The sequence below is a fragment of the Rhinoraja longicauda genome, chromosome 13 (assembly GCF_053455715.1).
Source record: "Rhinoraja longicauda isolate Sanriku21f chromosome 13, sRhiLon1.1, whole genome shotgun sequence".
Classification (NCBI taxonomy): Eukaryota; Metazoa; Chordata; class Chondrichthyes; order Rajiformes; family Arhynchobatidae; genus Rhinoraja; species Rhinoraja longicauda.
The window spans coordinates 5,580,974-5,604,793 of NC_135965.1; the positions used below are offsets into that span (position 1 = coordinate 5,580,974).

Below are 23,820 nucleotides of genomic sequence, written 5' to 3' on the forward strand. Positions count from 1 at the left end.
GATAGGTATAGATAGGAAAGATTTAGTGGGATATGGGCTAATACAGGCAGCAACTTGATCGGCATGGGCAAGCTGGGCTGTAGGACCTGTTTTCCTGCTGTATGACTAGAGAAGTTCAGAGTAGCTCTATCTGCCCAAACCTTGCTACGGTAGGTGGAAGAATTTGCAGGTTAATGAACGCACAGTTTGGGAGGCACAGTGGTACAGAGGAGAGTTGCTACCTTACTGTGCCAAAGAACCCGATTCAATCCTGACTATGGGTGCTTGTCCTTATGGAGTTTGTACGTTTTCCCCGTTACCATGTGGGATTTTTCCGGGCGCTCCTGTTTTCTCTCACATTCCAGAGACGTGCAGGTTTGTATGTTAATTGGCTTGTGTAAGGGTGGCACAGTAGCGCAGTGTTAGAGTTGCTGCCTTCTAACGCCTGAGAGTCGGGTTCAATCCTGATTATGGGCGCTGTCTGTATGGAGTTTGTATATTCTCCCGGCGACCGCTTGGGTTTTCTCCAGCTGCTCTGGTTTCCTCCCACACTCCAAAGATTTATAGGTTTGCAGATGAAAGGTAGACACTAAATGCTGGAGTAACTCAGCGGGACAGGCAGCATCTCTGGAGAGAAGGAATGGGTGACGTTTCAGTTCGGGACCCTTCCTCAGACTTAGGTTTGCAGATTAATTGGCTTATGGTAACATTGTAAATTGTCCCCAGTGTGTAGGATAGTGCTAGTGTACGATCGCTGGTCGGCGCAGACTCGGTGGACGGAACAACCTGTTTCCATGCTGTATCTCTAAAGTCTAAAGAGATGCATCAAAGAAGCTATTGGTACATTGCTGAGTATCACAAAATGCTGGAGTAACTCAGCGGGTCAGGCAGCATCTCAGGAGAGAAGGAATGGGTGACGTTTCAGGTCGAGACCCTTCTTCAGACTGATGTCAGGGGAGGGGGCGGGACAAAGAAAGGATGTAGTTGGAGACAGGAAGACAGTGGGAGAACTGGGAAGGGGGAGGGGAAAGAGAAGGACAGAGGAACTATCTGAAGTTAGAGAAATCAATGATCATACCGCTGGGGTGTAAGTTGCCCAAGCGAAATATGAGATGCTGTTCCTCCAATTTGCAGTGGGCCTCACTATGACAATGGAGGAGGCCCATGACAGAAAGGTCAGACTGGGAGTGGGAGGGGGAGTTGAAGTGCTCAGCCACCAGTAGATCAGGTTGGTTAAGGTGGACTGAGTGAAGGTGTTGAGCGAAATATTTTTTTAAAGCATATCTAAATGGTGAGAAACTCCACAGCTCCAGGATGCGGCAGGATCTAGATGACCATAATAGAGCAACAGGGACGCAATCTCGCCGGCTCTCCACTAAGCACTGGATGTATTGTACAATAAGAACACATAGACCAGGCTGTTGTTCATCGTCTACACCTCGGCATTCAACACCATCATCCCTTCCAAACTCAGAGATCTGGTTCTCTGCTCATATCTGTGTAACTGGATCCTTGCTTTCCTCATTGGCAGATTACAATCAGTACAAATTGGCAACTCTTCCCCCTCGATAACCATCAACACAGGTGCACCTCAGGCTGTGTGCTTAGTCCCCTACCCTCCTCGCCTTAGACACATGACTCTGTAATCATACAGATCCAACACCACCTTTAAATTCACCAACAATACCATCACTGCAGGATGAAAAATGGGAAAGGAAAAGTCAGAGTACAGGAGAGAAACTGAAAATCTGATGGAATGATGCCAGAACACCAATCTTGCCCTCAACATCAACAAGACCAAGGAGCTAACTGAAGAAGGGTCTCGACCCGAAATGTCACCCATTTCTTCTCTCCAGAGATGCTGCCTGTCCTGCTGAGTTACTCCAGCATTTTGTGTCTACCAAGGAGCTGACTGTTGATTTCAGGAGGGGCAAGCCAGGGATCCAACAAACCTGTCTTCCTTGATGGGACAGCAGTGGACACAGATAAAAGTTTGAAGTTTCTGAGCGTGCCTACAGGTATCTGTGAAGATCTGTTCTGGGTCCAGCATATCGATGCAATCAAAAAGAAAAGTTCATGAATGTCTCTACTTTCTTGGAAGATTGAAGAGGTTCAGTGTGTCAACGAATTACTGAACTTCTACAGGAGGATGACAGCGAGCACACCCAATTGACTGCATCACCGCTTGGCTTGACAACTCAAATCCCCAGGAATGATGATCGCAGAGAGTGGTAGACACAGCCAGGTCCATCACGTGTACTGACCTCCCCAACACCGAAATAATCTATAGCAGAAGCTGCCTCAAAATGCAGCCAATATGAAAGACATACACCACCCTGGCCATGCTCTCATTATACTCCTACCATCAGGAAGGCACAGGAGTCTGAAAAACATGACCATCAGGTACAAAAATAATTTCTTCACAGCAACCATCAGGCTCTTGAACATTACACAACACTAAACTCACCAACGATGAACCTAGATGGACTGTGCCTTTGGTTGCACTATGGACTTTTTTTTTGCACTAATACGACTGTTAATAATTTATTAAATTTTTATTATTATATTTGTCTGTGTGTATTACATTTTCGAGCTAGTTAAGCTGCTTCACGCAAGAATCTCATTCAGTTTTCAATTTTATGACTATTAAACACACTTGCCTTCTGCATGATTAATAAAAGGCTACCAAAGTACAGCAAATAATTAGGAAAGCTAATAGAATGAAACTCCGGGGCAGTGCGTATGCCAAGCATAACCCACGGCAATTCGTCCATCCAGTCTGGGCCCATGAGTCGTGCCTTGAGGGACGCCATCATGTGCCGGTGAAAACGCTCCACGAGGCCGTTTGCTTGTGGGTGGTAGGCCGTTGTGTGGTTCTGCTTAGTGCCAAGCAGCTGGGCCATTGCTGACTACAGCTCGGAGGTGAACTACGTACCTCTGTTGGAGGAGATGTCCCCAGCACGCCAAAGCGGGCGATCCAGTGGGCAGTGAGGGCACGTGCACACGTCGCGGTGGAGGTATCTGGCCATCTCGTGAATTGGTCCATGATGGTGAAGAAGTGGGTGACACCTCTGGATGGGGCAGCAGTCCAACGATGTCAATGTGGATGTGGTCGAAATGCTGGTGTGTCAGGGCGAGGTTCTGCCGCGTGTTGCTGAATCTTGGAGGTTTGACAGGGGATGCACACTCTGGCCTAGTTGCCAACCTGTTTACGCAACCCTTGCCACATGAACTTGGCTGCCATCAGTGCCTTTGTTGTCCAGATGGAAGGATGAGCTAGGCCATGAATCATGTCGAAAATCCGGCGGCGCCAGGCAGCGGGGATGATGGGTCTTGGCTGTCCGGTAGACATGTTGCCGAGGAGTGTGGTGTCAGCGGACCCGAATCGCACATCTTCCAACAGCAGGCCTGAGATGGCGGTGCGGTAGGTGAGCAAGTCTTCATCCTCTCGCTGTGCTGCCGCCATGGCCATGTAGTCGACACCTAGAGCCAAAGCCTGGATGGCATTGATGACAGTGCGGGACTACGCATCCGCGACCTGGTTGCTCTTGCCTGCGATGTGCTGGACGCAAGTCGTGTATTCTGAGATGTAGGTCAGGCGGCGCTGCTGTCGGGCTGACCAAGGATCAGACACTTTGGCAAAGGCCTGCGTGAGTGGCTTGTGTTCGGTGAAAGCTGTGAAACACCTGCCCTCGAGGAAATAGCGGAAATGCCGGATGACCAGGTAGAGAGCAAGGAGCTCCCGGTCGAATGCGCTGTATTTCTGCTCGGGGGGGGGGGTCTCAGGTGACGACTGAAAAAGGCGAGGGGCTGCCAGCTACCATTGATCAGTTGTTCCAGCACTCCACCCACGGCTGTGCCAGATGAGTCAACCGTGAGAGCTGTTGGTGCGTTGGCCCGTGGGTGTACCAGCATCGTTGCCTTTGGCAGCACCTCCTTGGCTTTGTCGAACGCGGTCGTGGCCCTGTCATCCCAAATGAGCTCTTTCGGCTTGCTGGCCAAGGCCTTGAACAGCGGTTGCCTGATCCTGGCAGCTGCTGGCACACAATGGTGGTGGAGGCTGACCATGCCGACAAACACTTGGAGTCCCTTCACAGTAGAGAGTTTGGGAAACTTGCGAATGGCCTCGACCTTGGTCGGGAGCGGGACCGCTCCGTGCTGGTTGATGTGGTGGCCGAGGAAGTTGATGGAAATGAGGCCAAACTGACACTTGGCAAGGTGGTGGGCGCTGTGTTCCTGGCAAGAGCGGTTGGCGATGAGGATGTCGTCGAGGAAGATGAATACGGTCCAGCCCACGGCCCACCGTGTCCATGAGCTGTTGGAAAGCTTGGGCGGCGTCCTTGAGGCCAAAAGGCATGCGCAGGAACTCAAAGAGCCCAAACGGGGTGATGAGGGCCATCTTGGGGATGTCGTGGTGGGTGGACCGGAATCTGATGGTAACCGCTTACCAGGTCGATCTTGGAAAAAACCTTGGTATCGTCCAAGTTTGCCTTGAAGTCCTGGATGCGAGGGACAGGGTACCGGTCGGCTGTTGTGACCTTGTTGAGACGGCTTTAGTCCCCAGTGTCTCTAGCCCCCAGACACTTTGGGGACCATGTGAAGCAGGGATGCCTAAAGGCTGTCTGAGCGGCACACTATGCCCATTTCCTCCATCTTGTGGAACTCGTCTTTGGCCAGTTGGAGCTTGTTGGGGGGCAGCCTGCATGCACATGCATGGAGTGGCGGTCCGGTGGTGGGGATATGGTGTTGCACCCAATGCTTGGGGCTGGCCGTTGTGAACTGGGGAGTTATGATGTCAGAGAAATTGGCCAAGATCCTGGCTTACTCGTTGTCGGAGAAGGTCACCGAGCCGAGGTGGGGAGCAGTCAATTTGGCATGGCGCAAGGTGATCGACTCGATCATCACAGAATTAACGAGACGTCATCCTTCCACGTCGACCAGCAGGGAGGGCGCCTGGAGGAAGTCAGTGCCCAGCAGCCGTTGTGAGACGTCGGCGATGGTAAAGGTCCACTTGAGTGTCGATGCCCGAGGGGAGCAAAACACTGACCTTCGCTCCCGTGGCAACGAGAAAGCGCTGCTCCGATTGAGGATCCCAGGTATAGAGGCGATGTTTTTGGCTGGCCACTACCGACGGCCTCGGCGGGCCTCTGAGCCTCACCTTTGGTGGTAGTAGCACCACCTGTCCTTGCTGGCGCCACTCGTGGCCGACGTCACTGCCGCTCCTTCCGTGGAGGCTGGGACCGTCCATATGACCTGCTGAGGCACTGCCGCCACCCGACTGATGGTGGCTCCACCCTGCTGTTTGGCCTCCCACAGCACGTCCGCACGGGCTGCCAACCGTCGGGGATCAGTGAAATCGTCATCCATAAGAAGCAGGCATTTGGTCGAGGAAGACCTGTTCGAAAAGGAGGCAGGTCTTTTCTCCATCCATCAGTGCAAGCATTTGGTTCTTGAGCACGGACGGTTTGTGGTCGCCGAGGCCATCCATGTGCAGGAGTTTAACCGCCCTGTCGCGGCAGCCGAGTCTTTAAGTGTCCTTGAGGGGCGTTCTGATCCCTTGTTGTCGGCTGGTGGCTGGCGAAGGTAATCGATCAGGAGCCCAGCAGTGTTCTGGTCCAGCGCACTGACCACGTAGTAGTACTTGGTGACGTCGGCAGTTATCTGGCGGATTGGGCTTCGGCTTGTTCAAACCACACTTGGGGATGTGATGTCCAGACATTGGGCAGTTTGAGTGAAACTGCATTCTGCTGATCTGGGTTGTCTCCTCCAGGCATGATGAAATGCAAAAGAGGCTGTTTTGGATCGTCAGGGTCACCACTGTAGAGGTTCACATGTTGTATAAACACGCAGTTTAATATTTAAACGATACAGCTCAACAATTAGTACAAGAGGGCAAGGTGTGTGTTAACGTGTTGACTGTGAGGTGAAGACTAGCTCTGTCGTCCGCTGCACACCGCCAGCAGACCACACAGGTCAGCATTGATTGGTCGGCCCAGATCACACCAGGTCCATGTGAGTGCTCGAGCTCGACGAACGACAGTTCGAGACCAAAGTAAGAAAATACACCGCCATTGAAGACGTAGAGAAAATAGGGAAGGGATTTAGGTCTTACTATCAATCCTTTTTCTCCCTCTCAGACAGCAAATGCTGCCAAAGGAGAATGTGAGCAGTAGACCAACATGGATCACAAAGGGAGATCAAATCGATATACTATTCCAGGTGTGACTTTCCAAGTGCCTTATAAATTTGGCTTGCTACCATTATATTCTTAAAACCCGCTCACTTAATAAGTAATAAGAGTAAAACACAATGCACCTTCTTAATTTCACGCTGCACATGTTAATGTTGTGTTTTTTATGAAAGGACATAAATTCTTCTGAATGCCAATTAACCAAAATACACAACTATATGGACCAGAATAAAACAGTGGGACTTGTTCTGTATCTTGGTACATCCAATAATATTTGGTACTTACAAGTTCTGTTAATTGCCGTAATAATCCCATCTCCTCGGGCAATGATATTAATTTGTTGTTACTTGCTATCAGGACTTTTAAAGGAAGATTACAGATGTGCCCAGGTAATGTTGCGAGTTGGTTGCGACTGAAGAAAGACAAAAAGATCACTGGAGTAAAACGCAAAGAGAAACAAGGCTACTATTCTTCAGAGATTTTCTGAAACCTGTCACAGTGAATAATGACAATCTATTTACAGAATAATATTCCAATATATGAAAGCAATACCAGTAAATTAAAATTTCAACTGGAAGTCAATTCAAAATATTACTTAGATGTTTTGTATTTCAAAAATGCATACCTGATGTTTAAAAATGTTAATGACTGAAGATTTAAAATGGCTTCTGGTATACTTCGTATACAGTTCTGATAGAGGTTAAGGCTCTCCAATGACACAAAGTAACAAACTTCAGCTGGAATCTCCACTAATCGGTTCTTGGATAGATCTACAGTGTGAAAAATTAACAAAGGAAGTTATTATTAATACAGATCAGGTCTGAAGAATACGCAATAAGTGGGTACGATTGAAGAAAAGCATTTCAAAGAATATAATCCAACACTTTATATTAATACCATTTATAAACTTAAGATAAATCATCTTAAATGATAAAGAAAAATGTTTCAAATATAGCACATTCTCAATAACTGCTTCCCTGTACGATTCCCTGTACTATTGTTAGTTTTTTTGTTAAACATTCCAAACTTTCTCCTCAGTGGAATCATATTCCTACAATGATCCAGTGTCACTTTAATATATATTTTATTTTAATTCATTATTCGTCTTTGAAAATGTGCATAAATATATATTGCCCTAAAATTCACATAGAGCAGTTTTCAATGCAGTGTTTCAAAACGACACTGATCCAAGTTAATGATGACCAAGATGTTTCCAGGTTGAACTATGCCACGCCAAATTTTCAAACACACAATTCCAGCTGAAAAATCTCAACCCTGTGAATGTCATGTGATTCAGTCACACATATAACAATAGTTCTGCGAACGTGTCACTCTGACTCACCGTTAATGTGTGTTCCAAGAATGAAAATAAGAACACAATCAGATCTTCTGCCCTACAAGTCTGCTCTGACATTCTTTACCACAGATGATCTTCGACCTCTGCACAATTACCAGCAATATTTTCCAGCACTAATACCAAATCCTTTGATTTCTACGCTGTCCGATTGATCTCTGCTATCATAACACCTGCTGCTTTTTTCAGCTGCTCTGAAAATTGTACTCTGGAAAAGTTACTGCCTGATCCAAGAAATGCAAAGGAGGTTGGCTCCTTTACGTTAACAAAAATGTTACAGAGTGGAATGGGAAACAACTGTAAATCGAGATAATAATTCTCCAGAAATTTTACAGCCTAGTCATAAATTTCAAAAAATATAGCAAAGTTCAGAAAATAAACAAAAAATAACACTGGATTACTGGAGTAAGTCAGTGGGTCAGGCTGCATCTCTGAAGAATGTGGATGGATAAGGTTTTGGGTCGGGACCCTTCTTTCAACTGATTGTGGAGGCGGGGTGGGGGAAGCTGGTAAAGAAGAGGGGTAGGACAAAGTCTGGCAAGCGATAGGTGGATACAGGTGAAGAGGGTTTTTGACAGCCAGATAGTTGGACAAAGGTCAGAGATGAAAAGACAAAAGGTGTGAAATAGAATAAATCAGTTGCAGATTGTGAAGCCAGGGGAAGGAATGTAAGTGGAGGAGAGTAGGGGGGGGGGGGGGGAGTTAGGTTTTTGTTAACTAAAATTGGAGAATTCACTATTCATACCATTGGGGGGAGGTGCAATCCCCTGTGGTGAGACAGAAATCAAGACTGGGGAAACAGGTATCAGAGATAGTCCACGTGAATTTGAGGGCAGAGTGCAAGTTAATAGTAAAGTTAAAGAAATCCATGCAGGAGGCAGTCCCAATGCAGTCAAGCAAGAGTTGGGGATGATGCCAGTGTACATTTGGAACAAGGGCTGCTCAACGTAACTGACAAAAAGGAAGGCACAGCTGAAGCTCATGGGTACACCTTTAATTTGATGAAAGTGAGAGGAGTCACAAGAGAAATTGCTGAGGGTGCTGACAAATTCTGCCAGGCAGAAGAGATTGTTAGTAGAGGGGAACTAATTGCATTCAAGGAAGAACCGGAAGGTCTTGAGACCTTACTAGTGGGATATGGATGTGTAATGGGACTGGACTTCCCAGGTAAAGATGAGGCAATGGGAAACTAGAAATTGAAAGTTATCGAAGAATTGAAGGGCATGTGAGGTGTCTCGGATGTATGGTTGGAAGAGACTGGAAAAAGGTGGATAAGATGAAATCAAGATATTTTGAGATGAGTTCTCTGGGGGCGGGAGCAGGCAGAAAAAAATGGGTATAAGAAAATAACTGCAGATGCTGGTACAAATCGAAGGTATTTATTCACAAAGTGCTGGAGTAACTCAGCAGGTCGGGCAGCATCTCGGGAGAGAAGGAATCGGTGACGTTTTGGGTCGAGACCCTTCTTCAGACTCAAACTTCAGTCTGAAGAAGGGTCTCGACCCGAAACGTCACCCATTCCTTCTCTCCCGAGATGCTGCCTGACCTGCTGAGTTACTCCAGCACTTTGTGAAGAAAAAAATGGGTCTGCCTGGGCTGTCCTGTTTGTGAATTTTGAAAAGTGGGCAGTGCAGGGCTGGAGAATGATAACGTTGAAAGCTGTGGATAGGCGATCGCCAGAGATGATAAAATCGTTAATGGCCTGGGAGATGGTGGCCTGGTATTCGTCTGTGGGGTCATGGTTAAGGGGCAGTACCAGATGTGATGTCACCTGCTCATAATGGATATTTGGGCTTAATCAAGTCCCAAATACCTGATTTACACAAATACCATATTTTGCTGGTTGTTTTATCACATCCAAAAGTTAAGTCCGTTTTATACCTTGGAAGAGAGCTGGTACATGGCCTCAGCACAGGAGATGTCAGCCTGTCTGACCACAACAGCACCTCGCTTATTGGCAGGTTTAATAACCACGTTGGGATTGTTGATGATGTGCGGAGGGCTGTGTGTTTGGAGGGGGTGAGATAGGAGTGGATAAGGGGAGTGGAGAAGTCAAGACTGTTGATGTTGCACAGGTAGCTGGAAATAAAAAGGTCCAGAGAGGATAGAAGGCTGAGAGGGGACATCCAAGAGGAGAAGGGATATTGGAGACATGAGAAAGGATCATCGCTGGGATGAGAGACCTCCTTATTGCTATTTAGAGGTTTAAACGAAATAGTGAGGGGGCGGGGTCATAACATTGGAAATGTATGGATGAAGTTAAAGGGAAGGAGAGTGCAGGAGAGGTTACTGAAATCTCCAGAAGTAATAGGACAGAAAGTTTAAGAAGGGATAAGAGAGTACGGTCAGGTAAAATCGGGACATATGCGAGAAGAGGGGTGGTGAATACAGAACTAAAGTTGTTATATTTGAATGCACGCAGTAAGCAGAACAAAGTGGATGAGCTTATAGCACACAAAATATGTAGGAAGGAACTGCAGATGCTGGTTGACATTGAAGATCTTTCCATAGACACGAAATCAGTCAGTCAGAAACAGGTGAATCTATAATACAGTCAGAAACAGGTGAATTTATAACAGGAAACAAGGAAATGGTAGACCAGTTAAACAAGTACTTTGGTTCTGTCTTCACGAAGGAAGACGTAAACAATCTCCCAGAAATGCTAGGGGACCGAGGATTTAGCGGGATGGAGGAACTGAAGGGAATCTACATTAGTTAGGAAATGGTGTTAGGTGAACAGTTCGGACTAAATGCAGATAAATCCCCAGGGCCTGGTGGTCTGCATCCCAGAGTACACAAGGAGGTGGCCCTAGAAATCGTGGATGCATTGGTGATCATTTTCCAATGTTGTATAGACTCTGGATCAGTTCCTGTCGACTGGAGGGTAGCTAATGTAACCCCACTTTTTAAGAAAGGAGAGAGAGAGAAAAGGGGAATTATAGACCAGTTAGCCTTACATCAGTAGTGGAGAAGATGCTGGAGTTGATTATTACAGATGTTATAGCAGCAGATTTGGAAAGCAGTGACAGGATCGGTCAAAGTCAGCATGGATTTATGAAGGGGAAATCATGCTGGACTAATCTTCTGGAATTTTTTGAGGATGTAACAAGTAGAATGGACAAGGGAGAGCCAGTGGATGTGGTGTATCTGGACTTTCAAAAAGTCTTTGACAAGGTCCCACACAAGAGATTAGTGTGCAAAATTAGAGCACATGGTATTGGGGTTAGGGTATTGACATGGATAGAGAACTGATTGGTAGACAGGAAGCAAAAAGCAGGAATTAACAGTCCTTTTCAGAATGGCAGGAAGTGACTCGTGCCGCAAGGCTCAGTGCTGGGACCCCAGTTATTTACAATATATATTAACGATTTAGACAAAGGAATTAAATGTAACATCTAAGTTTGCGGATGAAACAAAGCTGGGTGGCAGTGTGAGCTGCGAAGAGGATGCTTTGAGGCTGCAGGGTGGATAGGTTGGGTGAGTGGGCAGATGCATGGCAGATGCAGTATAATGTGGATAAATGTGAGGTTATCCACCTTGGCGGCAAGAACAAGGCGGCAGATTATTATCTGAATGATGTCAGTTTAGGAAAAGGGGAGGTGCAATGAGACCTGGGTGTCCTTGTACGTACAGCAGGCAGTGAAGAAAGCAAATGGCATGTTGGCCTTCATAGCAAGAGGATTTGAGTATAGGAGCAAGGAGGTCCTACTGCAGTTGTACAGGGCCCTGGTGAGACCACAGATGGAGGATTGTGTCATGTTTTGATCTAATTTGAGGAAGGACATTCTTGCTATTGAGGGAGTGCGGCATCGGTTCACCAGTTTAATTCCCAGGATGGCAGGACAGACATATGATGAAAGAATGGGTCGATTGGGCTTGTATTCACTGGAGTTTAGAAGGAGAAGGGATCTTTTTCGAAACATATAAAATTCTTAAAGGATTGAACAGGCTAGATGCAGGAAAAATGTTCCCGATGTTGGGGGAGTCCAGAACCAGAGGTCGCAGTTTAAGAATAAGGGGTAAGCCATTTAGGACTGAGATGAACAAAAGGTTTTTCACCCAGAGAGTTGTGAATCTGTGGAATTCTCTGCCGCAGAAGGCAGTGGAAGCCAATTCACTGGATGTTTTTGAGATGGTTAGATATAGCTCTTAGGGCTAATGGAATCAAGGGATCTGGCGAGAAAGCAGGAACGGGGTGCTGATTTAGGATAATCAGCCATGATCAAATTGAATGGTGGTGCTGGCTCAAAGGGCCGAATGGCCTATCCTGCACCTATCTTCTCTGTTTCTTAACTCGGGCAGGACAGGCAGCATCTCTCGATAGAAGGATTAGAAGGTGGTGGGTGTATGGAACAAGCTGCCAGAAGAGGTAGTTGAGGCTGGGACTATCCCAACGTTTAAGAAAAAATTAGACAGGTACATGGATAGGACAGGTTTGGAGGGATATGGACCAAGAACAGGCAAGTGGGACTAGTGTAGCTGGGACACTGTTGGCTGGTGTGGGCGTGTTAGGCCAAAGGGCCTGTTTCCACACTGTATCACTCTCGGACTCTATAAATGGGTGACGTTTCGGGTTGAGACCCTTCTTCAAATGAAACGTATCGTAGTTAAAGAGATTGGTAGGTATGGCATTACAGGCATTACAGAAACGTGGCTGAGAGAGGATCTGAGCTGGGAGCTCCAAGGTTACACATCCTATCGAAAAGACAACCAGGTGGGCAGAGGGAAGGTGGCAGCTCTTCCGGTAAGGAATGAAATTCGGTCCTTAGCAAGGGGTAATATAAGACCAGAAGATGTAAAATCCTTGTGGGCATAGCTGAGAAAATGCATGGGTAAGACCCTGTTGGGAGTTATTTACAGACCTCCAAACAGAAGCCAGGAAGTAGGGTGCAAATTACACCAAGAGATCCAATTGGCATGTGAGAAAGGCAATGTTACGGTGGCCATGGGGGATTTCAATATGCAGGTAGACTGGGAAAATCTGTTTGCAAATTTGGTATTGTGTAATGAACTGGGTTTATTTGGAAGCTTAAGGTAAAGGAACCACAAGGAGGTTGTGATCATCTATATACTAAAACTCTTGTATGTTATCTTGTTTGTGACTGAACTTCAGCCAAAACAGTACACGATAGTGCGACGATTTTAGGCCTACCTTCCTCACCATTGTCACTTTAATGATAATGCAAGTAGTTTTATTGAAATCGGTGTTATATTTTTAGTTATTCACATTTTAAACTTTAAAAGGAGGGGAGGGGGAGGGGAGGAGGGAGATGGAAGGGGGAAGTGGGGGAGAAGGGAGAGGGGAGGGGGGGTTGAGGAGAGAGGGGAGGGGGGGAGACAGGGTGCTGCACCAATGGAGGAGAGGTTTGGGCCCAACGGGTCCACTTGGTCTAGAAATATGATCAAATTCATCCTGCAATTTAATGCTACCCAGCAGAATATGAAGTGCTATTCTTCGGGTTTCCATGTGGCTTTACTCTGGCAACGAAGAAGGTCAAGAACAGAAAGGTTGTTGTGCGAATGGGAATGAAATGGTTAGCAATTGGAAGCTCTGACGGGCCTTGACAAACAGAGTGCAAGTATTCAGTGAAATGGTCACCTTGTCTCTGTTTGGTCTCGCCAACGCAAAGGAGTATAAGAAAATAACTGCAGATGCTGGTACAAATCGAAGGTATTTATTCACAAAATGCTGGAGTAACTCAGCAGGTCAGGCAGCATTTCAGGGGAGAAGGAATGGGTGACGTTTCGGGTCGAGACCCTTCTTCAGACTGAATGTTGCCAACGCAAAGGATGTCACATTGGGAGCACCGAATACAATAGACAAGGTTGGAAGACGTACAGATGAACCTTTGTTTAAGTAAAAATATAACCTGCTTCTGGTTCTCCCTTACTGTCCTACCTAGTACAATTGATTTATATTGACCATTCTGTGAGAAAATTGTGAATGGCATTGGGAAGGGAGATAAAATGATAATGTATGATCGTAAATGCACCTATTACAAAGTTGGGAGCTACTTTTCCACATTTGGCTTTGATTTATTTTACCCAGATGTTCCCCCTCCACTGGTTAATCGTGTACATGTCACCATTCTCCCATTGCATGAAAATACCCCTGCCCCTCCTCCAACCCCAACTGCGCAAATACCCTGCTCCAATGATCTGCTTAACACAACATTCAACTTAATCTGAACATTTCTGAAGAATATTGCATTGAATAAATCAATCCACTAGATTTCTTTTTCAGATACCATAGTTATTTGGAAAGTAAATATTTTAGCTCTGCAATCCTGATGCATGGAAATAATTCAAATGCTCTTTAGGCAATTAAGAAGTGTGAAATTCCTTACAGGGGAAAAAAAACTACCAGTTGGAAGCATGCAACCCTGATGCACCACACTGTACAATAGTACAAAAAAAAATTATAAAGGCATTTGAAATTAAATGAGTCATTTTAGTCAGTACCAATGCCGAAGGACACTCGGATAAAATCAGCAATGTAATTAGACAAGGTTAAAAGATAATTATGCAATTCAATTAAGTTAGTATACGTAAATGGCAAAGAAAACATATGTACCATCTGCACTTGATCTACATTTTATTTTTAAACACAGAACAGCTGTCATAGGAAGTCTGTCTCACAGCTTCAGGAAATGTTCATCCCGGCAACAGTGTAATTCACATTTCCTCTTCCAAAGTCAGCTTGGAAGAATGAATGTCAAATTCCTCTTATGAAAACTATCCCACTTCTTCATAATAACCAACAATATAAAATGACTTATTTTTTTAAATCCTCTTTTCATATCATAGTATCTGCAAAAATGTTTTATCATTTGCAAATAACAATAACTTTTAGTATTCATTTGCATATTCGTTCATTTATAAAACATATTTAAAGTAGTAAAACAGTCAAAAGTGCTCAAAAGAAGCATTATTAAATACAATTTGATATCAAGCTGCATAAGAAAATGTTAGGACAGAAAATATTAGGACAGACAACAACACGAACTACAACAGCATATAACCCTCCAACATTTTCATCACCTCCAACAGGATCCCACTACTGGCCACATCTTCCCATCTCCACCCCTTTCTGCTTTCTGCAGAGACCTTTCCCTTCTCAACTCCCTGATCAACTCGTCCCTTCCTACCCAAACCACCCCCTCCCCGGGTACTTTCCCCTGCAACCGCAGGAGATGCAACACCTGTCCCTTTACCTCCCCTCTCGACTCCATCCAAGGATCCCGACAGAATTTTCAGGTGAGGCAGAGGTTCACTCGCACCTCCTCCAACCTCATCTACTGCATCCGCTGTTCCAAGTGTGGACTCCTGTATATAGGCGAGACCAAGAGCAGGCTCGGCGATCGTTTCACTGAACATCTCCGCTCAGTCTGCCTTAAACTACCTGATCTCCCAGTTGCTCAGCACTTTAACTCCCCCTCCCATTCCCAATCTGACCTTTCTGTCCTGGGCCTCCTCCATTGTCAGTGAGGCCCAGCGCAAATTGGAGGAACAGCACCTCATATTTCGCTTACACCCAAGCAACTAAATTTAAAGCAGCTCTTCTTCTCCAAGAAGCCCTTCTTGCTTAAGTCCATACTCCGCCACCTCCAGTTTAAATTCAATTTGGAATATTTTGGAGGACCAAGAACCAAGAACCCCAGCGGCATGAACATTGACTTCTCTAACTTCAAATAGCCCTTGCTTTCTCTCTTTCTCCATTCCCCCTTCCCAGTTTTCCCACCAGTCTGTCTGTCTCCAACTACATCCTATCTCTGTCCCGCCCACTTCCCTGACGTTAGTCTTAAGAAGGGTCTCGACCCGAAACATCACCCATTCCTTCTCTCCAGTGATGCTGCCTTTCCCGCTGAGTTACTCCAGCATTTTGTGTCTACCTTCGATTTAAACCAGCATCTGCAGTTCTTTCCTACAAAACTACAAGATCATGTAGGTACCAATAAGGAGGGAAAGCATGAAGATTTAAAAATTGAATTTGGGTTTGAATTCTAAAGTTGAAAGTATAACAAGTTTCTTTTTAACAATTGATGGTGATTTATTTTAACAAAGAAGGATCTCGACCCGAAACGTCACCCATTACTTCTCTCCAGAGATGCTGCCTGTCTCGCTGAGTTACTCCAGCTTTTTGTGTCTATCTTCGATTTAAACCAATATCTGAAGTTCCTTCTTACACATTTAATTACCATCCTAGCTACACTTAAATATACCTGGACTATCTCTGACATCTCCCTCCCGTTTCTGGACCTCACCATCTCCATCACAGGAGAAAAACTAGTGACGGACATTTATTACAAGCCCACCGACTCGCACAGCTATCTGGACTACACTTCTTCCCACCCGGTCCCCTGCAAAAAGTCTATCCCCTACTCCCAATTCCTCCGTCTACGCCGCATCTGCGCCCGGGATGAGGTGTTTCACACTAGGGCTTCCGAGATGTCCTCGTTTTTCAGAAAACGGGGCTTCCCCTCCTCCATTATAGATGAGGCTCTCACTAGGGTCTCTTCTACATCCCGCAGCTCCGCTCTTGCTCCCCATCCCCACACTCGCAACAAGGACAGGATCCCCCTCGTTCTCACCTTCCACCCCACCAGCCAGCGGATCCAACATATTATCCACCAACATTTCCGTCACCTACAACAGGACCCTACCACTGGCCATATCTTCCCATCCCCTCCCCTCTCTGCGTTCCGCAGAGACCGTTCCCTCCGCAACTCCCTGGTCCACTCGTCCCTTCCTACCCAAACCACCCTAACCCCGGGCACTTTCCCTTGCAACCGCACGAGATGCAACACCTGTCCCTTTACCTCCCCCCTCAACTCCATCAAAGGACCCAAACATTCTTTCCAGGTGAGACAGAGGTTCACCTGCACCTCCTCCAACCTCATCTATTGCATCCGCTGCTCTAGATGTCAACTTATCTATATCGGCGAAACCAAGCGCAGGCTCGGCGATCGCTTCGCTGAACACCTGCGCTCGGTCCGCATTAACGCAACTGATCTCCCGGTGGCCCAGCACTTTAACTCCCCCTCCCATTCCCAGTCTGACCTCTCTGTCATGGGCCTCCTCCAGTGCCATGGTGAGGCCCGCCGGAAGTTGGAGGAGCAGCACCTCATATTTCGCCTGGGCAGTTTGCGGCCCGGTGGTATGAACGTCGACTTCTCCAACTTCAGATAGCTCCTCTGTCCCTCCCTTCCCCTCCTCCTTCCCAGATCTCCCTCTATCTTCCTGTCTCCACCTATATCCTTCCTTTGTCCCACCCCCGACATCAGTCTGAAGAAGGGTCTCGACCCGAAACGTCACCCATTCCTTCTCTCCCGAGATGCTGCCTGACCTGCTGAGTTACTCCAGCATTTTGTGAATAAATCGATTTGTACCAGCATCTGCAGTTATTTTCTTATACACTTAAATATCTGTGCTGAGATTTAAATCTTTCAACTCCCGGCTATTCATGTGGAAGCTAGCAGATTGCCAAAGTTGCCATTATTTACCATTCAATGGGCAGGATAAAGCGTGGCTGATACAAGTTGCGGAGGGTGGGGGGAGAGGATTCGATAGGCAGATGTTTGGACAGAGGCCAGTGATGAAAAGACAGAAGGCATTGAAGGGTCGCAAATTGTAAAACTAGAGGAAAGCTTAAATTGCTGACTTGACTTTGGTATGCAAATCTAGTTGCAAAAGTACCTTGCATACAAAAGTGACTATTCTTCAAAGTACAATCTTAGTACAATCTCAGGACATTTCAGCCATATGTTATTTATATTCCAAGTTTCAAGCAATAAAAATTGTAAAGTCACTTTTATGACGAAGTTAAAAGCTTGATTGTAGAAAGCTACTTTTGCCAAAAGCAAGTTATAAAGAACAGAATAAGTGAACAAAGAGGAAAATGCATACTGGCATTTTAAACGTAACGTGTAAGAAGGAACTGTAGATTATGGTTTACACCAAAGATAGACACAAAATCCTGGAGGGACGGAGAGTGAGAAAGCAAGGGTTACTTGAATTTAGAGAAATCAATATTAATACCGCTGGGTTGTAAATTGTCCAAGCAAAATGTGAGGTGCTGTTCCTTTAATTTGCGTTGGGCTATGAGGCAGTTAAAACGATTAATTATAAATGGCTTAGTAAAACAGCAAAATGTAATGAAAATTAAGAGTATTTTAAAATACACTCTTTCAAAAGAAATTCAGCATTGCTCCATGGAGAACAAATGTCACAACTATTCCCTCAGTTAATCCTTTAAGATTAACAGCTTTACATAATTTTCATTTGAATGTAATGATAAAATGCTTGTCTCAATGCAACCAGTTTACAACCAACTGATAAATTTGTGATAAATGAAGTGGGAAATTTCAATAATTGTGATGCTCCTTTATTTTTTTGGAGAATATCTAAAGCAATTAATTTTACTGGTTTGTGATGCTGCTATGTTGTGGTTCACATAACTGCAAAAGATAGAGAATGATAAAAAAGGAGCATAAAATTCCAATCACCTGGATTTTTCATCCGAGGTATGACCTTATTGCTTATATTATGCAAGATATTTTACTAATGTGCAATTAAAATATGAATAAGCACTGGCTTATTCCAGGAGCACCATCAAAAACTGATAACAAACTATATTATATGAAATAATATACAAAACATTTTCGCTACTTTGAAGACAATAGTACATTTATTTCGACCTAAAACACACTTCTCATAAAGAGCCCTTATTATCCAAGGCTATTGATTGCCCTTCACAGTCAAGGAAACCCCAGAATCAATGATGTCACCTCATGGCTCGGCGCCCTTGATAATACAAGCATCGCCTTTCTTGGCAATACACAAAGAGAACAATCATGAAGAGTCATCAGCCTGCCTCATTGCTTCGGGGCAGACTTTAAAACTTTATTTTTCAGTTAAAAAAAATAAATCACATGAAGGTATCAAATGAATGTTCCCTCACCAGAACCATTCCCCACTCTGGACAGTTTAAAGCCTTATCTTTAGGCCTAGATATTTGCTCCAAATCTGATCCCATTTTTTTCCAAGTGAGACTAGTTACAACAAAATAATACTGTTTCCCCAGTGCTGGTATAGTGCCCGACAAACTGCAAACTATTTCTCCTGGGCCTGACAAGAGAAATTAAAGTCAGCACTAAATCAAGAGAAAAGGCTTATTGCTAGATATTGCAGAAGGCTGAGGATTGGGAGCATTTTAGGATCCATCAAAGGAGGACTACGAAATGAATAAAAGTCAATATATATATATAATATAGCACATTATTCTCACGGATTTTCCAATGATACAGATGGAGGCTACTCAGCCCTCTAGCTCTCATAGAAATCCCACCAATCCTCGCCCCATACTTCCTGTAAAGTATTCTTTCTCACATGCTCATCATTCTGCTCTGATTTTCCTACCACTCATCTACACTGGGGGTAATTTACACTCATCAATTAACTTATTAACCAATCTTTCAGATGTCGGGAGAACCCAGAGAACCAGGGCAAGGGATGCAGCTACAGGAAGAACATTCAAACTCCACATAGGAAGTATGGAGTTCCAGATTAAAACCAGATTGTTGCAACTGTAAACAAAGGAGGTGATGAAGTGAGATCAGAGATTCCAAGAATCCAGTCAACACATGGAGCAGCTGCTGACAATCACCAACAATCCCCATGCAGAGTGCTGCTGAGCTCCATATCTTAACACTGAGCAGTTGCACCATTCAGTCTAGCTCGCTGATCAGGCCTCAGAAGCAGTCTCCCTGCACTGAACTGCAGGTAAATCATTGCTGCGGAGTTCCAATGGAGGGCAGGGATTTATGCCAGGTTCCTGATAAACCATTGTACAGCTGGATAGAACACGCGGTCAACCCTAACCACTACAGATAGAACATATCTGGGTGAATAGAACATCTTGCAAAGAAGGCATATGATATGCTTACTTTCATAGGTTTGGGCATCGAGTATAAATCATGAAGCACCTTTATAGGACTTCAGTTAGGCTGCACGTGGAACATTACCTGCGGTTCCAGTTTGTGGAAGCTGTGGAAAGGGTGCAGAGGTTTACTAGATGCCTGGATTAGGGGGTATATAACATTTTGAGAGGCACAGATTGGGTAGACAGTCGGAACTTTTATCCCCAGGATGGAAAAATCATATATTCGTAGGCATAGCTTAAAGGAGGGAGGGGCAAAATTTAAAGGAGGTGTGATGAACATGATTTTTTTTAAACACAGAGAGTGGTGAGCGCCTGGAGTGATGGATGAGATACGAAAGTAGCATTTAAGAGACTTTTGGATAGGCATATATGCAGAGAATGGAGGGATATGGATTATATGCAGGTAGATAAGTGATGGTCTTGGCATCATGTTCGGCACAGATATTGTTCTTACATATTTTACAATGACACAGAGAAAGGCCACTTGTTGCTCTGAGTCTATTTTTTAAACTGAGAGTGTGCATCTATTAGCGTTCCAACTGGAAGATCTGGAGCAGATTGTTTTTTAATCAGTGCTTTGTAGGGTGCCACCTCATAAATGAGACCAAATACAGGAAAGAGATCGTATCTTGGCCATGGTTTCCCGTTAATAACCTAGACCTTAATAAAGAGCTAAAGAGTTCATTGTTGGCCTAAGGAAGTGAGGGGGAGAACACAATTCTGGCCTCATCCAGAGTGGCTGTACAGATGGTCGACAGCTTCAATTCACCAGCAACTTAACATAGCCCCTTCACATTATTGTGGCGCTCAAAAAAGCAGATCAACGTGATTACTTCCTTTGGTTTCTGAGAAGATTCTGCATATCCATGAAGAGTCTCTTGAATTTATACAGATGTGCTAGAGAAGGTATTCTGATGGGATGCATCTCAGCTAGGTCTAGAAACACCTCTGCTCTTAACCGCCTATACCTGCAGAGAGTCGTGAACACAGCCCAGTACATCGCAGACTTGTCACTTCCATCCATCCAGCCCATCTTCATGACGGATGGCATCAGGAAGACTGAAAGTATCAAGGACGCATGCCATCCTGGCCATTCCCTTCTCTTTCTACCTTGTGGAAAAAGATACAGGAGCTTGAAAGCCTGGACATCCAGACTTAAGAACAGCTTCTTTCTCTCTGCTATCCAACTCCTGAACTAGTTACCTCTCTCATATCCGATTCCTAGACACGCTGCCACGTATTCTTACTCTTAATTCCACCTCATTCATTTATTCTGTTATTGTACATTCATATTTTCTTGCACTACTTGGATTTTTCACCATTTGTCCTTTTTTTTTTTACACATCGTGTTTATTATTGTATTTATCACTACTGTATATACACTTTTTACTCTGCGAGCTTCATTTAGTCAGAACGATACAGTGTGGAAACAGGCCCTTCAGCCCAACTTGCCCACACCAGCCAACATCTCCCAGCTTCACTAGTCCCACCTGCCCATATCCCTCCAAACCTGTTCTATCCATAACGTAATTTAATTGTACCCTGGAATATATGAAAATAATCTAATCTGCTCTGAGATGCAGCCTGTAAGGAGACATGTTTCACCAAATTTAAACAAGTGGAGCTTCCATTAAAAAAAACTGAGAATCATTAATCAAGCCACACAACTCTCATGCAGTTTCAGGGAAAAGTAGGATTCTGAGAGGGTCATTGGATTTTGGATAACATTTTAAATCATGTTGCCCTTTGCTTTTTGAGGAGAATATTAAAAACTATCCACATAACCTAATTGGAAGATCAGGAAACTCTTCCCGAAATAGAGAAAGTAACACACAAAAATAAACTGGCTTTTTCACTTATGCTGTTGCAAGATTGTGTGGAAAACAAATTGTATTTTTGCCTATCAAGCAATACTTCAAAAATTATTCATTGGCTCCAAGGCATTTTGGGACTTTCCAAGAAAATTAAGGGACCAGTTAGCAAAACCAAATTACTGGAGGATTTCAGAAAGTCAGGCAGTATCTGTGGAGGAAAACAGACAGATAACATTTCATGTAGGGACCCTTCAGACCTTCAGGTCCCAAACCAAATTATCATCCATCCATGCCCTCCACAGATGCCACAGTGCCCTCCATAATGTTTGGGACACAGACCCATCAGTTACTTATTTGCCTCTGTACTCCACAATTTGAGATTTGTAATAAAATTTAAAAAATCATATGTGGTTAAAGTGCACATTGTCAGATTTTATTAAAGGGTGTTTTTATACATTTTGGTTTCACCATACAGAAATTACAGCTGTGTTTATACATAGTCCCCCATTTCAGAGCACCATAATGTTTGGGACACATGGCTTCACAGGTGTTTATAATAGCTCAGGTGTTTTAATGCCTCCTTAATGCAATTATAAGAGAGCTTTCAGCACCTCGTCTTTCCTCCAGTCTTTCCATCATCTTTGGAAACTTTTATTGCTGTTTATTAACATGAGGACCAAAGTTGTGCCAATGAAAGTCAAAGAAGCCATTATGAGACTGAGAAACAAGAATAACATTGTTAGAGACATCAGCCAAACCTTCGGTTTACCAAAATCAACTGTTTGGAACATCATTAAGAAGAAAGAGAGCACTGGTGAGCTTACTAATCGCAAAGGGACTGGCAGGCCAAGGAAGACCTCCACAGCTGATGACAGAAGAATTCTCTCTATAATAAAGAATAATCCCCAAACACCTGTCCGACAGATCAGAAACACTCTTCAGGTGTGGATTTGTCAACGACCACTGTCCGCAGAAGAATTCTTGAACAGAAATAGAGGCTACACTGCAAGATACAAACCATTGATTAGCCACAAAAAGAGGATGGCCAGGTTAGTTTGCCAAGACGTACTTAAAAGAGCAACCACAGTTCTGGAAAAAGGTCTGTGGACAGATGAGATTAAGATTAACTTATATCAGAGTGATGACAAGAGCAAAGCACGGAGGAGAGAAGAAATGCCCAAGATCCAAAGCACATCACCTCATCTGTGAAACACTGTGGTGGGGGTGTTATGGTTACTGAAGGTACTGGCTCACTTATCTTCATTGATGATACAACTGCTGATGGTCGTAGCATAATGAATTCTGAGGTGTATACACACATCCTATCTGCTCAAGTTTAAACAAATGCCTCAAAACTCATTGGCCGGCGGTTCATTCGACAGCAAGACCATGATCCCAAACATATTGCTAAAGCAAAGGAGTTTTTCAAAGCTAAAAAATGGTCAATTCTTGAGTGGCCAAGTCAATCACCCGATCTGAACCCAATTGAGCATGTTTTTTATATGCTGAAGAGAAAACTGAAGGGGATTAGCCCCCAAAACAAGCATAAGCTAAAGATGGCTGCAATACAGGCAATACAGGCTTGGCGGAGCATCACAAGAGAAGACACCGAGCAACTGGTGATGTCCATGAATCACAGACTTCAAGCAGTCATTGCATGCAAAGGATATGCAACAAAACACTAAACATGACTACTTTCATTTACATGACATTGCTGTGTCCCAAACATTATGGTGCAATGAAATGGGGGTACTATGTATAAACACAGCTGTAATTTCTACATGGTGAAACCAAAATGTATAAAAATACTCATTATTAAAATCTGATAATGTGCACTTTCACCACATGTGATTTTCTTTCTATTATGAATCTCAAATTGTGGAGTAGAGGCAAATAAATAAATGATGGGTATTTGTCCAAAACATTATGGAGGGCACTATCTGACCTGCCACGTTTCTTCAGCATTTTGTCTTTTGCTCAAGATTCCAGCAATTGTAGTCTCTACTTAATGTTTGATTTTTTTCCTTTTGCTTTGCAGACCTGTTGATTATAAAACTGGCCAGTCGAGTAGAGTGCAGCTGCATATTCTCATTTATCTTCAAGGGAACTGTTGTCAAGTTAGAGAGAGTACAGAGAAGATTTATGAGGATGTTGCTAGTACTCGAGGGGTCTGATCGATAGGAAAAGGGTGAGTAAGCTGGGACTTTATTCCTTGGAGTGCAGGAGGATGAAGGGTGATCTTACAGAGGTGTATAAAATCATGAGAGGAATAGATCGGGTTCATGTACAGTCTCTTGCCCAGAATAGGGGAAATCGAGGATCAGAGGACATAGGTTTATTATGAAGGGGAAAAGATTTAATGGGAATCTGAGGGGTAACCTTTTTCACACAAAGGGTGGTGGGTGTACGGAACCAGCTGCCAGATGAGGTAGTTGAGGCAACATTTAAGAAACAGTTAGACAGGTACATGGATGGTGCAGGTTTGGAGGGATATGGGCCAAGCACAGGTAGGTGGGACTAATGTCGTTGGGACATGTTGGCC

At 44.5% G+C, this 23,820-nt stretch overlaps 1 protein-coding gene across 5 annotated transcripts in view; it reads right to left on the bottom strand.

The window, feature by feature from the left end:
- lrch3 (leucine-rich repeats and calponin homology (CH) domain containing 3) overlaps positions 1–23,820 on the bottom strand; it is a 124,988-nt gene that overhangs the window by 80,674 nt on the left and 20,494 nt on the right. For all 5 annotated transcript variants that reach the window (XM_078410254.1, XM_078410252.1, XM_078410255.1 and 2 more), the window contains exons 2-3: positions 6,795–6,939; positions 6,455–6,581 (exon numbers count right to left, since the gene is read on the bottom strand). In XM_078410254.1, the coding sequence (XP_078266380.1) occupies positions 6,455–6,581; positions 6,795–6,939 (272 nt within the window). The remainder of the gene's footprint in view (positions 1–6,454; positions 6,582–6,794; positions 6,940–23,820) is intronic.